This window comes from Stegastes partitus, unplaced genomic scaffold (genome assembly GCF_000690725.1).
Source record: "Stegastes partitus isolate 25-593 unplaced genomic scaffold, Stegastes_partitus-1.0.2 Scaffold458, whole genome shotgun sequence".
In the NCBI taxonomy this organism is placed as follows: Eukaryota; Metazoa; Chordata; class Actinopteri; family Pomacentridae; genus Stegastes; species Stegastes partitus.
The window spans coordinates 66027-79429 of NW_007578189.1; the positions used below are offsets into that span (position 1 = coordinate 66027).

A 13403-nucleotide genomic window follows, 5' to 3' on the forward strand; every position below is an offset into this window, starting at 1 on the left:
TATGAAGCTCTATAGTACGATTAACTACGAGCTAAACCTTCTTTAGTTAGAACTCTGTGAGTTGAGAGGTTAATAAAACAAACAGCTGAATTACACCAATGTGGAAGAAATGTTGAGTCAGTTATTATTCCAACCAGATATGATGGTTTTAATCATTAGACTCAGACTCTAACCAGCGTGTCGGTTGTCATTCTGGTAATAATCTCCCCGTTAACACGATTTAGAGGCTCTGATGTGTGTTTGTTCGCCTGATGCTCTCCGGCTCCTGAACTCAAACTGTTTCTGTGATTTTTCTCCAAACACTGTTTTGTCTGAGGTTACAAAAATAAAACATAAAAATCACACTAACAGGACTTCACAGGAAGCTGCTGCACAACGTCTCAGTAAATATAAGCAGCTGAAACAACATCCTAAAACTCCGACATGTTCAAAGTGCACGACGCTGTGGACGATTTAAGACGCAATAAGTCTTTATGGCTTCTTCTTCTTCTGTCACATAAAAACTGCAAATTAAAGTAAATTACAGCCACTAATGAGTCGGACCAGAAAAAACAAAACTTCCAGTAGCGAGAAGACAAACGGACGGTTGATGTTATTTTGATAGAATCTAATCACACCTTGAGATTTAAATGACTTTCCAGAGCAGCCGGTCAGAGCAGGAGCTTCATGTGTTTGTGTGTTTTCTACACTTTATTTGTGAACCAGAGCAGCAAACTCAACAGAACAATGTTGTTTTGGACTTTTTAGTCTCTTTAGGAGTTCATTTATTGTCAGTGTTTTGTGCAAAATTTCACTTTCATGTGTGACAGTTCAGTTTTAGGAGCAATATTTTAACTACACCTGCAACATTTCACTTCCATGCGCAACCTTGTTAACGTAATTATTATTATTATAGCCAGTATTCATCATTATTTTCTATTGTAGTCTCATTTCAGCCACTTATTTGTATTTTCAGTAATGTTTTGTACTTATATCTTGTTGCTTTTCTACTTTTTTTTTTTACATTTTTTGGGGGGTTTTCTGCCTTTTAATGTATAGGAAAGTAAAAGAGTGACAGAGAAACATGAGGAGGAGACATGCAGCCAATAGAATAGAATAAAACTTTATTGATCCCTTCGGTACAAAACCTCAGGGAAATTGCTAAAGTGTTATCAGCCCTGAGCGGATTCGAACTCAGGACCTCCACATCGGGACTGGTGCCCAGTGTGGGAGGATGCCGGCTCGAACTGGTGAGCTATTGTGGCACCCTATTGCCAATATTACTTGTTATTTTTTATTTTAGTCTCATTTTAGCCACTCATTTGTATTTTCAGTCATGGTTTGTACTTATATCTTTTCGCATTTCTGTTTTTTTAAAGATTTTTTGGGGGTTTTCTGCCTTTTAATGTAAAGGAAAGTAAAAGAGTGACAGAGAAACATGAGGAGGAGACATGCAGCCAATAGAATAGAACTTTATTGATCCCTTTGGTGCAAACTTCAGGGAATCGAACCGCGGCCGCTGCATCGGAGACTACAGCCCTGTACATGGGTCACCCGTCCAACCTGTTGAGCTATCCGGACGCTCACGTTTCTACTTTTTAGGCACTGCATTTCCTGTGTTGTGTCATTTTTGTTTTTTTTTCCGAGCAATATCTGACCAAAAAAGAATTTCCTTCAGGATGATCAAAGTTTTATCTCATCTTAATGCAAAACTGCTTCACGTCTACATTTTGCAAATATTCACAAGCAATTTTTTTAAATTTTCTTTTAAAATGTGGCAAAGTTTCGTTTCAACATGCAGCAAATACATTATGGAAAATAAAAACAAGGACGCTGGAGTAAGACGAGAACAGAAAAGTAGGAAGTAGGACGATGATTCTGAGGCAGTGAAGTGAAATCACACATGAAAATCAAACATCGCACCAAAACACAAAAACAACAAAAACATTGCTGCTTGTTTATGAGTTTAAAAAGTTCTGCACAGTTTCAGATTTAACTTCTGGAAAGCTTTTAGGTGACGAACACAAGCGATGAAAACTCCAAACAAATCTTCAGAATGATCAAAGACACAAACTGTCACGTCAGCAGAGAATAACTGCAGAAATCCTGATTTTCATGCAACCCAAACATTCCCTTCCTGCAGGACTGAAGCTGGCCGTGGAGCTGGACGGCTGCTGCCTACCTTGTTCCAGCAGCTGCACTGAGCGTTGCAGGGCAGGTAGGCGGCGCTGACGTCGGTCGGGTGCTGGTAGCCGTGATGAGGTTGAGCGTAGCAGACGGCAGCTCGATCACCGCCGGCTGCTGCTGCTGCTGCTGCCTGGACCTCGCTGCTTCCTCCTCCTCCTCCTCCTCCTCCTCCTCCACTGCTGCTGCTGCTGCTGCTGCTCGCCTGGAACAACAAACATCCTCAGTGTGACGCTAAAGAGGACAAACGGGACAACCTGCAGCTCGCTGATGTAGCGGCGGGATCCTGCATCGGCTTATTTATCTGGACAAAAACAACAGAAAACAGCTTCCACATGAGTTAGTTTTAATAATTATCAGTTCTACTGTTGCATCAAATCCTCAGTTTGTTATTTATTTTGTTTGTGCTCAGAACTTTAGTGGATTTGACGTCTAGAAATTTAGATTCATGGTGAAACATGTAGTTTACAAACATCTTACCAGCGATAGATCGAATATCTAGGTTGATATTTGGCATTTTTCCCCAATAATCTGTATTTTTATAAGGATGTACGATGTGAAAAACCGATGACTGTCTAGCATTAGCACCTTCATCTCTACATTTCATATCGCTGCTGTGTCACAGATGTTTTTACTTAAATGTTCCTGGTCTTGAACATTAAATATCGTAAAATATGTTTAAATAGATTTTACTTTTGTTACGTAATAAAGAAGACGACGTGGTCTAATTTGGGATCTTTTGAATAGTTTTCACCTTCTCAAAGTGTTTACTGATACTCATTTTTTGTTGTGAACAAAAATTTAATATCGATATCGGTGATATCGGTTATCGGCGATATCAGAAATCTTAATATCGGATATCAGTATTGGCCAGAAATTTTAATATCGTGCATCCCTCATTTTTATTGAGCGATTATTGATGCATTAAATGATGCAGCCTCCTCTGTCTCTCTCTGTCTGTCGTCACTCTGTGGTCTCAGAAATGTCTCTGAAGCAGAGAAAACTGAACAAGAAACACAAACCAGGACGTTAGCTGCTCTCACAGTGGCTACAGCTACGCTAACGGCTAGCAGCTAAATTAGAAGGCAGCCACAGATTAACCTGAAACAGAGTCTGGAAAACAATAACAATATGTTAAGATCTGGACCTCAATAAAGGTGGTAAAACAGAGAAAGATTAATAAAATAGAGAAGAACAGCAGACGTAATCACAGCGGATAAACTGATCAGTCTCAGTTGAGCATCCTAATTTAATCCCTGCTATTTCTATTTAACATATTCAGTTCTAGTCACCCTTATTCATGAAGAAGCCTCATTATGAATGACAGCTTTTCTTCTATTACATGCTGTTAAAATTTTACATTTAATGCATATCGGCCCCAAATATCAGCTATCTGTCTTTCTTGATTACCAATTATCGGCGTCAGTATCGGCCCTAATTAAACCCATATCAGTCNAAATATCAGCTATCTGTCTTTCTTGATTACCAATTATCGGCGTCAGTATCGGCCCTAATTAAACCCATATCAGTCCATACCGACATCTTACACACTTATTTATGTCACTTCCAGCCACAAAAAGAACATTTGTTGAACAAAAATTCACCATAAATCCACATTAGGTTCAACAATATGTACATTTTGACGTTTTTTGATAATATTTGCTCCTGATAACACAATAATAAGCGTCACATTTCTATAAAACGAGGCAGAGACATGACATTTGGTGCCCAAAGCAGTGTTTTCTAATCACAAACTCCTTCTTTCAGCTCCCCCCCACTAACATGTAATTTACCTGGTTCACAGGTAAACCGATGACTGAAGTTTGCTTTGTTCTCAGGCAGCCTGTCATCCGCCTGCGTCTCACCTGTAATTTGGTTTATCACCTGTCCTCGTCACACTTTCTATTAGAAAACCTTCACCTGTTGTTCATTCAGCTCTCACATGATGACATTTACCGGGTATTTGTTATTTACATCCACAACTGTTTTCTGCAGCCACATGTGGTTTCTTTGTGCAGGATTTTTCCATCTGATTCTAACCCTGCATGTTCATTAGTCTGATTATAAATTACAGTTGTTTGTGCTGAAGAAATGAAATCCTGTTTGGCCACAAGTTTCTTGACTTATTCCCTTTATTTACATTCAGTTTGATTAATTGATTCTGATTGTTGTGTTTAAAAGCACCATCTGCTGTTGAGCTTTTCCCAGAATCCACCATCCTTTGCACCACATGGATCAATTAAATGTTTGAAATACATGAAGGTTTGGGCTGTTTTTGTTTTGTTGTTGTTTTTTAGAGCCGATACTGATTATTGGTAATCAGATCGATATTTGAAGCCGATATGCATTAAATGTAATGTTTTAGCAGCATGTGATAGCAGGAACCTGTCGTTCATAACTAGACTTCTTCATTAACAACAGTGACTGTAACCGAATATGTAAAACAGAAACAGGAGTGATTAAATGATCTCCTCTGTTCATGTGGACCCACTGAGACTGATCCGTTTGTCTTCTCTATTTTATGAATCTTTCACTCTTCTATCACTTTTATTGTCCACTATTTTCCAGATCTTAAAATATTATTAATTATTGTGCCGCTGTGAGACGAGCTAACGTCCTGGTTTGTGTTTTTTGTTCAGTTTCTGCTGCTTCGGAGACATTTCTGAGACCACCGAGTGACGACAGACAGAGAGAGGAGGCTGCATCACTTCATTTATCAATAACTGGTTAATAAAAATACGGATAATCAGGCTGATAGTTAGCCTAGCTTGCTTTGCTACCTGCTAGAAGATTTACTCACTGGGGAAACAACCTGGAGGATGTTGTGAGCGACAAATTAAAGGACAAACCTATTAAACGTGTCTTATAAAGGTGTTTTAACCACCATGTGTTGCCAGAAAAGTTTTATACTCTCATTATATTTCACTTTTATGCACAAAATTGTCAATAAAATGAGCAATATTTCATCATCAGGTGTGATTTTACTACTTTAGCGTACTTGCTAGCGTTACTTTTTACTATTCTCGCCTTGTTTTAACTTATTTATTGCTATTTTAACAATGTTTCGAACTTATATTTTATTGCTTTTCTAATTTTTAGCCGCACATTTCTCACATTAGGTCATTTGGGGGGTTTTTGCACAATATCTTACACCTGGATTTTCTCTGGATTAATAAAGTTTTATCCTTTTTGGTGTTTTGATGACTTGTATTTCTCATTTAGCTCTAAAAAAATCCTGAAAACCTGGATTCTCTACATCACTGTTTTTCCGTCATTCTGGCTTCTAGTTCCGTCCAACTGACCACAGATCAGAATAAAGCTATTGTGCAAAATGAAGACTCCGGTTCAGTCTTGTTATTTACAAATCTGAAATATTGACGAGATGCGTCCCAAAAACTCAGCTGAACAACTCATCCAAACCCTCATTATATACCTGCATGTTTACAGATCATTCAAAACTCATCCCAACACAACCTGTTCACTCTTTTACTCTACGTGTACTTTCAGTTTTTAGTTCCGTAGTTGTTATAATAATTGCAAATCAAGCTGTGTGAGCATCCTGTATGAGTGTATCTGTAATGTTTTCTCATATAAAGCTGTGTTTTGTTATATTGCTCGTAGGACGCCCTTCAAAATAAGACGCTGCATCTCATGACGCTGTACTTTCAGCGCATTTAGTTTCCGTCCTGGATGGATTATTTTGTGGAAACCAGCTGCCAGTCGGTGGTTTCAACTCTGTAAGCTTATAAATGTACAACGATCACCACAGGAGAGTCACCAAACGATGTTTACCTTCGTTTCTCTGTAAAACTGAAGGTTCAACGTGATTCCAGACGGTTGCTTTCTGCACAAACACACAATAGTGGAAGTTTCTGATAACAAAACACCCACTGAATATGAGAAACTGCCTCCTTTCACCGATAAACACAGTAAGTCTGACAAACATTTACTACTCTCAGATGCCCAACCCTCACCGACCCCACACATTCAACAACAACAGCCTGAGCAGGAGTGAAAATGCACCATTTATCAAGCTAATGAGTGATTAAAGTGATCAACACATGGCTTAAACGATTCAGTTCATACAATTTAGGATGCTCTTGATTAATTTTACATCTCTACATGGTCTCTGCTCTTCAGCTCACAACTTTTAACTCCTTATTCTGCACCGTGACGCCTCAATTTAGAGAATTATTAATGTTAAATATCTCAGAGTCCAGGTTTAAAACAAAGGAAACCATGTTTTATTGTTTCAGCTCCAACAGCTCAGGTTGAAAAAGCTTTTCAAAACCAACCTGTACAGACTTTGGTGTAATATTTTAGGCCTTTTTTTACTGTTTTATTGTGGTTTTTATAGGTATTCTAATCAGATATTAGATAGTTTAAGTAGGACACTGACCTCTCAGTGATAACAAAAATAATAATAATAAAATCATCATCACTCTAAAAAAAAATCTGTTTTCTTAACAGTTTTTTTTTTTAACTTTTTAGAACAACCCCCCTTTTTCTGGTAAATCACAAAAGACCAGCTAGCAAAATTAATGTTAAATAAAGTCTTTTTGATGCTTACTAAACCATGTAGTGACCCCTCCTGTCTTATGGATAGAACAACTATTATTGATTATCAGTGGCACTTCTAAGGAAACATCCAGACCAGCAACATGTCACCACAGAGTCCCTCTGTGGGGGTCAGAGGTCAGGATGTTCCTCTAATCTGTCCCCTCTCCACGGTCACCTTCCTCACCTGCAGGATGTCCTGGATCTGGCTCAGCTGCTGCCGCAGCACCTGCTTCTGGTGGAAGCTGAAGGCCGGGTGGTTGGAGGCCATGGTGAACAGCAGCAGGAACTGCTCCTCCGTCCTGCCGTCGTTCAGCGCCAAGCCGTAGTTATTGATCACCGTGTCTATGTGGGTCAGGGTCCGGTACAGGACCCCGGCCGCCTCCCGGTTGTCCGAGCCGAGCAGGGCGAGCGACACGAGCAGTTTGCTGCGCACCACCTCGTCCGTGATGTTGGTGAGGCCCGACAGGTCCGCGGGGTTGTTGGCTTTGATCTCCGCATCCCGCAGAGAGTGGTAGTCCTTGCGGGCCAAGTCCTCCAGGCAGGAGCCCAGGAAGCGCAGCTCGATGGGGACGCAGAGGTCCAGCAGGCCGCACAGGAACTCCGCTCTCTGGGCTGAGGTGAGGGAGGAGAACCAGCGGTACACCCCCTCCCTCTGGACGCAGCTCCGGCTCTCCACCATCCTCACACATCCACCCACACCCTACCTGAGCTGCTCTCACCTAAACTACACAGTGCAGGTAAAGGACCAGACGTTCAGCTGGGAGACACAACTTGACACAAAAGGCACCGTGCGCGTAAAGTTCGCGCGTAATTGCGCAAAAAAAATAAAAGTAAATTTGTCAACTTTCACTCAACTCGCTGTTTTTTTTTTTACTTCGGTGTTTGCGTCCACAGCAGCGAAGTGAAAGAAGCAACAGTCGTTTCCTTTGTTGGAGGAGCAGCAACGGCGGACTGGAGGCCCATCCGAACCATAATCTCACCTAAAAGTCGCTTCATGTGCAGCCAAAACGCTCCTGGTTCGCGTTCAAGCTCGGCAGCCGGGGGAGTCCCTCCGCGGTTCGGACCGCAGAAACCGCCTGAGGGCACACTGTTGGGGAAAAGACGCAGGATCAGAGCACACCGCCGGGAATCATCCGGAGAGTTTGCGCGTCGGAGCCGCCTCGCTCTCTGGTCCCGCTCGGCTCGGTAACAGCGTCCCGCAGAGCCGCCCCGCCGTCCTCATGGTTCCCCCGCAACTTGTCCGAGGAAGCTGCCTGCACAAGCCGAGACTGCGCCGGAGGTTTGAAGTTTAAAAACTAAGTGCAGTCCGGAGCTCCTGCTGCTGGAAACCACGTCAAAACATTTCCGAGACGTTCCTTCACGAAACGCTGCTGCTGGAGGAAAGTCACCGGCGACACTGACGGTTCTGTTCAGTGTCCGTGAGTGAATTCAGTGAAAAACGTCGCCGCTGGTTCCCTGTGTTCTGCCATGAGTCTCCAAACCAAGAAAAAACAGCTGTGTTTAACATTATCCAACTCTGGCAACAAGACAAGCCCACCATAAAGAATGCTGTGCGATGATTGGCTGTCGCGTCCGTCAGTCATCTGGGGCCCTGCTGTGATTGGCTCAGAGGGATATCCGCTGCCCCTCTATTCCACATCTTTTTCTCATGCGTTCATACATATCTGAGCTCCGTTATTGGGCCTTTAAAGCGCCAGATACACAGTCAGACGATGCTTTTCTGTCAGTCTCATCGTTGTGAAAGTTTTTGTTTTCATTCCTGACTAATTTTTAATCTTTATTTTTCAGTTTTGGGTCGCTTATGTGGAAATAAACTTAAAAAACACTTAAAGATACTGAAATAAACAAGGTATGGTGAGTGTTTAGTTTACCATGAGTAAGAAAGTCCACTATAAAAGCACAAGGATGAGCACTAATGAGTAATATGAGCTTACAGAAGTAAGCTTTTGCCTATAAAGTGAAAATATGTGTTAATATACTTTCATGTCATGCAGCAGTGATTATTCCACACAAGAAAAATGTGTATTATACTCATATTAATGAAGTAAATTCAGGTAAAGTGGGACAATTTTTGGCAAACCTCTGTTTTTGTCTACAACTAAAGGTGTTTTGTCTTTTATTTAAAATGATTAGGGTTATTTATATCATACAATTAATACTAAAGACACTAAAATAATTAGGAAATACTGATTTTTGTGTACACGAGTCAGCAAAAGTCAACTATAAAGGCACAAGGACGCGTATCAAGGCCTGATGTGAGTCTATAGGAGTACAGTTTTGACTGTAAGGTGAAAACATGAGTTAGCACAGGTAGTTTTTATTTTAATTTTAAAAGATTAATGTTATTTATACAGCACCTTTAAAACAACATAAGTTGAGCAAAAGTGTTTTCAAAAAGAGACACAAGAGTAAAGTTGCAGATTTGCCTAAAAAGTTTCAGAATGAAGGCTAAGACCCTTTAATATTAGATATAATACTCTCTATATATAACTACCTCACTAACACAGGTCTTCATCAGTGTATTTAAAGCAAGTTTTACTGAAGTCAATCCCATCTGTCTTTTGATAAAGTTCGTAATGCGTTCGTGACACTCAAGTGTTCTGGTGACCGTTTCTTGTTTCGGATGATTGAGTTTCAATGTGCAAAGTGATGCATGTTCAGAGTTTGACCCTGAAAGTCTGCTTTGAAATTCAAGGTGTGTACCTGCAAACAGGATTTGTGACGTCAAAACTACTCTGAAAGCTGATCCAACTTAAACAAGATGTGGAAACATGTCCAAACACTCTGAACAGAGACATCTCCTATCCAATAATTCACCTTTTGAAATGGAAAAATTGCTGCATAATGTGCAGAATCTGGGGGTTTCAGTGAGGGAGGGGATGCAGGCATCACTTAAAGAATTTCTAACTGGATCAGTTTTGTGGGGAAAAAAAAAAAAAAAGCACATCATACGCAAATTACAGGGGAATTTACAGTCAGGTGACAAATTAAAGGAAAAACTTAAACTCTTGACCCCTAAAGTGAAGCAATCCAGTGGCTCTGTTATGCTTTGGTGGCTGTTTTACTGGCCCAAAAAAGAAAGGGGAACTGCAAATCAGCACACATTAGCTCTGAGAGACCACTTTTATCCTACACTGTCCAAAGAAGGGTGGGGGGTAAAAAAAAGAAATTAATTAAAAGGTCAAATCTGGCAGCAAGGGACCCAGAAAACTCTTCAAAAACTGGGGGAAAAAAGTGATAATAACAGTAAATGATACATTTTAGCTGACTGAAGTAGTAGAACAGTTAAATGTTTTAAAAAATAACTAAGGTCAAATCTGGCAGCAAGGGACCCAGAAAACTCTTCAAAAACTGGGGGAAAAAAGTGATAATACCAGTAAATGATACATTTTAGCTGACTGAAGTAGTAGAACAGTTGAATGTTTTTTAAAAAATAAATAAATTCAAAAAATAATAAACTACTTGATTTTTTTTATGTGGACATTAAAAACAGTTTTAGCTTTTTTTTGCAATTAATGTGTACATTAATGCTTTTTGAAAATGTATTATTAATTTTGTAATTATCATTTGTAATTTAATAAAAAGGAAAATCTGTAAAATAACAGTAAATTGTTTTTTAAAATATTGTTAAAAACTGCTACTGCCTTTGTCGTCACCAGATCTCAACCCAACTAAAGATGGAAGATTCTGGACTGATGTGTTTTTTCTGGGACTTCAGCCTAATAAGTGAAATTAAAACGTCGTCTGGTCCTTAATGACAGCTAGACATAGTTGTGGAGTTTTCAAATTTGTTGTGATCGTCAGGACTAAATGAGACATACAACGGGGTGTCATCGGCGTAACTATGTTGTCCATTGCCGTCATCAAAATGCCAAATTATGGAATATGTGTGGGAAGAACAGTGTTCAACTTTCCAGCAGAGATCCAAAGACTCGAAGAAGCGATGCCAAGGAGCACTGAGGCTGCTGTGGTGGTCTAACATCTTACTAAGACACTTTTGGTTTTTCCATGAATTCGTCACCCGTCTATGTAAACTACATTCTCCGCAACCATCATCAAAACACCAAATGAGGGAATATGTTTTGGAAGAACGGTGTTCATCCTTCCAGTAGAGATCAAAAAAAAAAATTGGAGAATAGATGCCAAGGAGCCCTGAAGCTGCTCTGGTGGTCCAACATCTTACCGAGACACTTTTTGTGGGTTTTTCCATGAACATGTCACCTGTCTATGTAAACTGCGCTGTCTACTGCCATCATCGAAACCAAATTATGGAATATTTTTTGGAAGAATGATATTCGTCCTTCCAGTAGACATCCAGAAAATTGGAGAGTCAATGCCAAAGTGCACTGAAGCTGTATTGGAGATCCAACATCTTACAAAGACACTTTATGCTGGTTTTTCCTTTAATTTGTCACCTGGCTATGCTTATGTAAATTGCGTTCTCTACCACCATCACCAAACACCAAATTATGGAATGTTTTTTGGGAAGAATGGCGTTCGTCCTTTCAGTAAACATCCAGGAAATTGGAGAATCGATGCCAAGGAGCGCTGGAACTGCTCTGGAGGTCCATCATCTTACTAAGACACTTTATGTTGGTTCTTCCTTTAATTTGTCACTCATCTATGCTTATGTAAATGGCATCCTCTCCACCACTATCATCAGAACACCAAGGGAGAGAATATGTTTTGGAAGAATGGTGTTCATCCTTCAGGTAGAGACTTGAAGAATCAATGCTGAGGTGCATTGGTGGCCCAACACTTTAATAAGACACTTTATGTTGGTTTTTCCATGAATTCGTCGCCCGTTTCCACTTACATAAACTCAAAGTTGAAGCCTCAGTGTCCTATTGAAGGGCTTGCTGTAGTTTGTACCTAGATCCAGAAGGTGGCGCCACATGTCCATGTTGAAACCTGCTGCAGCTTCTGATGGATGTGCTGTTGCATCCATCCTGATACTTTCCTCCTCACAGATGATTTAAAACAGACACAGGCACTAAAAACGATTAGAAAACGTTGATTAAACTCAGACGTACACGGCAGAAGGTGTCGGCTTCTCCTCGCTTCGTCTTTCTGTCTTGTTCTTCTCTTCTTTCTTCTTCCCTTCCCTCCATCCGCCCCTCTCATTGACAACACCGGTCTCTAGAGGTAAGCCCCGCCCCCACCAACACAGGCCCCGCCCCTCTGCTGACGGAGGAAAATTCAGTTAAGGTTGCTATAGAAACCACACCCCTCCCTCCCAGCCAGGCCTGTACCACTCCCTCTCTCTCTCTCTCTGCATCAGGGATGGATGCTGCAAAAAAAACTGCACACTCAAAGTACGAAAACACAAGAAAGAATGAAAACACAACGAGGCGGTTTGGGTTTTTTCTTTCAAACACTTTCATTATTTTCTCCACACAACTGAAAAACAAAAACAGAGTAATTCCCAGAAAAAAGAAAGAAAGAAAGAAAGAAAGAAAGAAAGAAAGAAAGAAAGAAAGAAAGAAAGAAAGAGGAGAGTCAAACTATAGAGAGCTTGGCATGCTGTAGCATGCTGCGGACTAACAGGGTGGCGCAGGGCATCGTCACCAGGCTGATGGCGAACAGCAGAGCCTCTTAAACCTGTCTGGGACCCGAAATGAAATTAAAAAAAATCTATTGTTCTGCCTCTCGGGGTGCAGGCACATTAGACCGAGCTGTCGTAGTAATGTCTGGGGGTGGGAGGGGACACCAGAAATGAGCCTACAGCCGAGTTTGAGTTCCAATCTGTAGTTTGAGAAACGCTGTCGGACAGAAAAAACAGCAGCAAACCTCCTTGGCCGCCCCTCCGCCACCGCCACCATCGCCACCGCCACCCTGGAAGTTGTTACCGATGGCAACGGGCTCAGCCATCCCGCCATCCCATCACGTGGACGGAGGAGGATGCACACACATGTTCACACACCCTGATGAGCATTCAAGTGCACACATGCAAACAAACACAGAAGCTGCCAGATGGGTTTGAGGGACGGAAAAAAAAAACGCTTTCGTGTTTTCAGTCGAAGCAGACGGGTACCTGTGACTGTACCTCAGTCCGTCAACGAGAGTCTTGGAGGAAAACTTAAAGGTCCCATATTGTGGAAACCCCGTTTGAGTGTGTTTTGTACGTTCTATAAAGTTAAAGGTGTAAAATAAAAGCTGTTAGAATATGACAATGGACCCCTCATCTACACAGTTTTACAAGCCAGTCAGAATTTTATCTGGCTTTTAAGTAGAAACTGAGGAACCAATGGTGGTCTAGTTTAAACTTGGCTGTCTATTCCAGGTGAACCATTCAGAAGGAGCAGCCTCCCTTTTAGTCCACCACGTTTATTTACCTCCTAGAGCTACTTCTACTAACTCTAAAATGCCTCAAGAACAAATAAAGTTCACTAGATGTTCTGCTGCAAGAGTGAACACGAGCGTCTTCATGCTCGCCTAGCATCCGAGGAACTAAAGATCCAGTGTTTTATTTTTCTTTTGATGGCAATGCCACCACAACAAAAGCAAAATCCTTCATGTTAGCATGTTGCACAGCTAATTTGGCTAACGTAACCATTAGCTTTGATCTTTTGCCTAAAGGTCAGAAGCTTTCTGGAAACTGTGAAGCTACGAGGAAACTGATTTGAAGCCAAAAAAACCCCACAAGGTCTGAGTGTGTTATTGTGTTGTCATGTAGCCAG

General features: G+C 41.0%; 1 protein-coding gene across 1 annotated transcript in view; it reads right to left on the reverse strand.

Annotated features, from left to right (window-relative positions):
- Positions 1-7686, reverse strand: part of zcchc14 (zinc finger, CCHC domain containing 14) — a 43932-nt gene extending 36246 nt beyond the window's left edge. The window contains exons 1-2 of the mRNA XM_008286536.1: positions 6908-7686; positions 2162-2368 (exon numbers count right to left, since the gene is read on the reverse strand). Coding sequence (XP_008284758.1) covers positions 2162-2368; positions 6908-7402 — 702 coding nt within the window. The 5' untranslated portion in view covers positions 7403-7686. The remainder of the gene's footprint in view (positions 1-2161; positions 2369-6907) is intronic.
- Positions 7687-13403: the final 5717 nt, after the last annotated feature.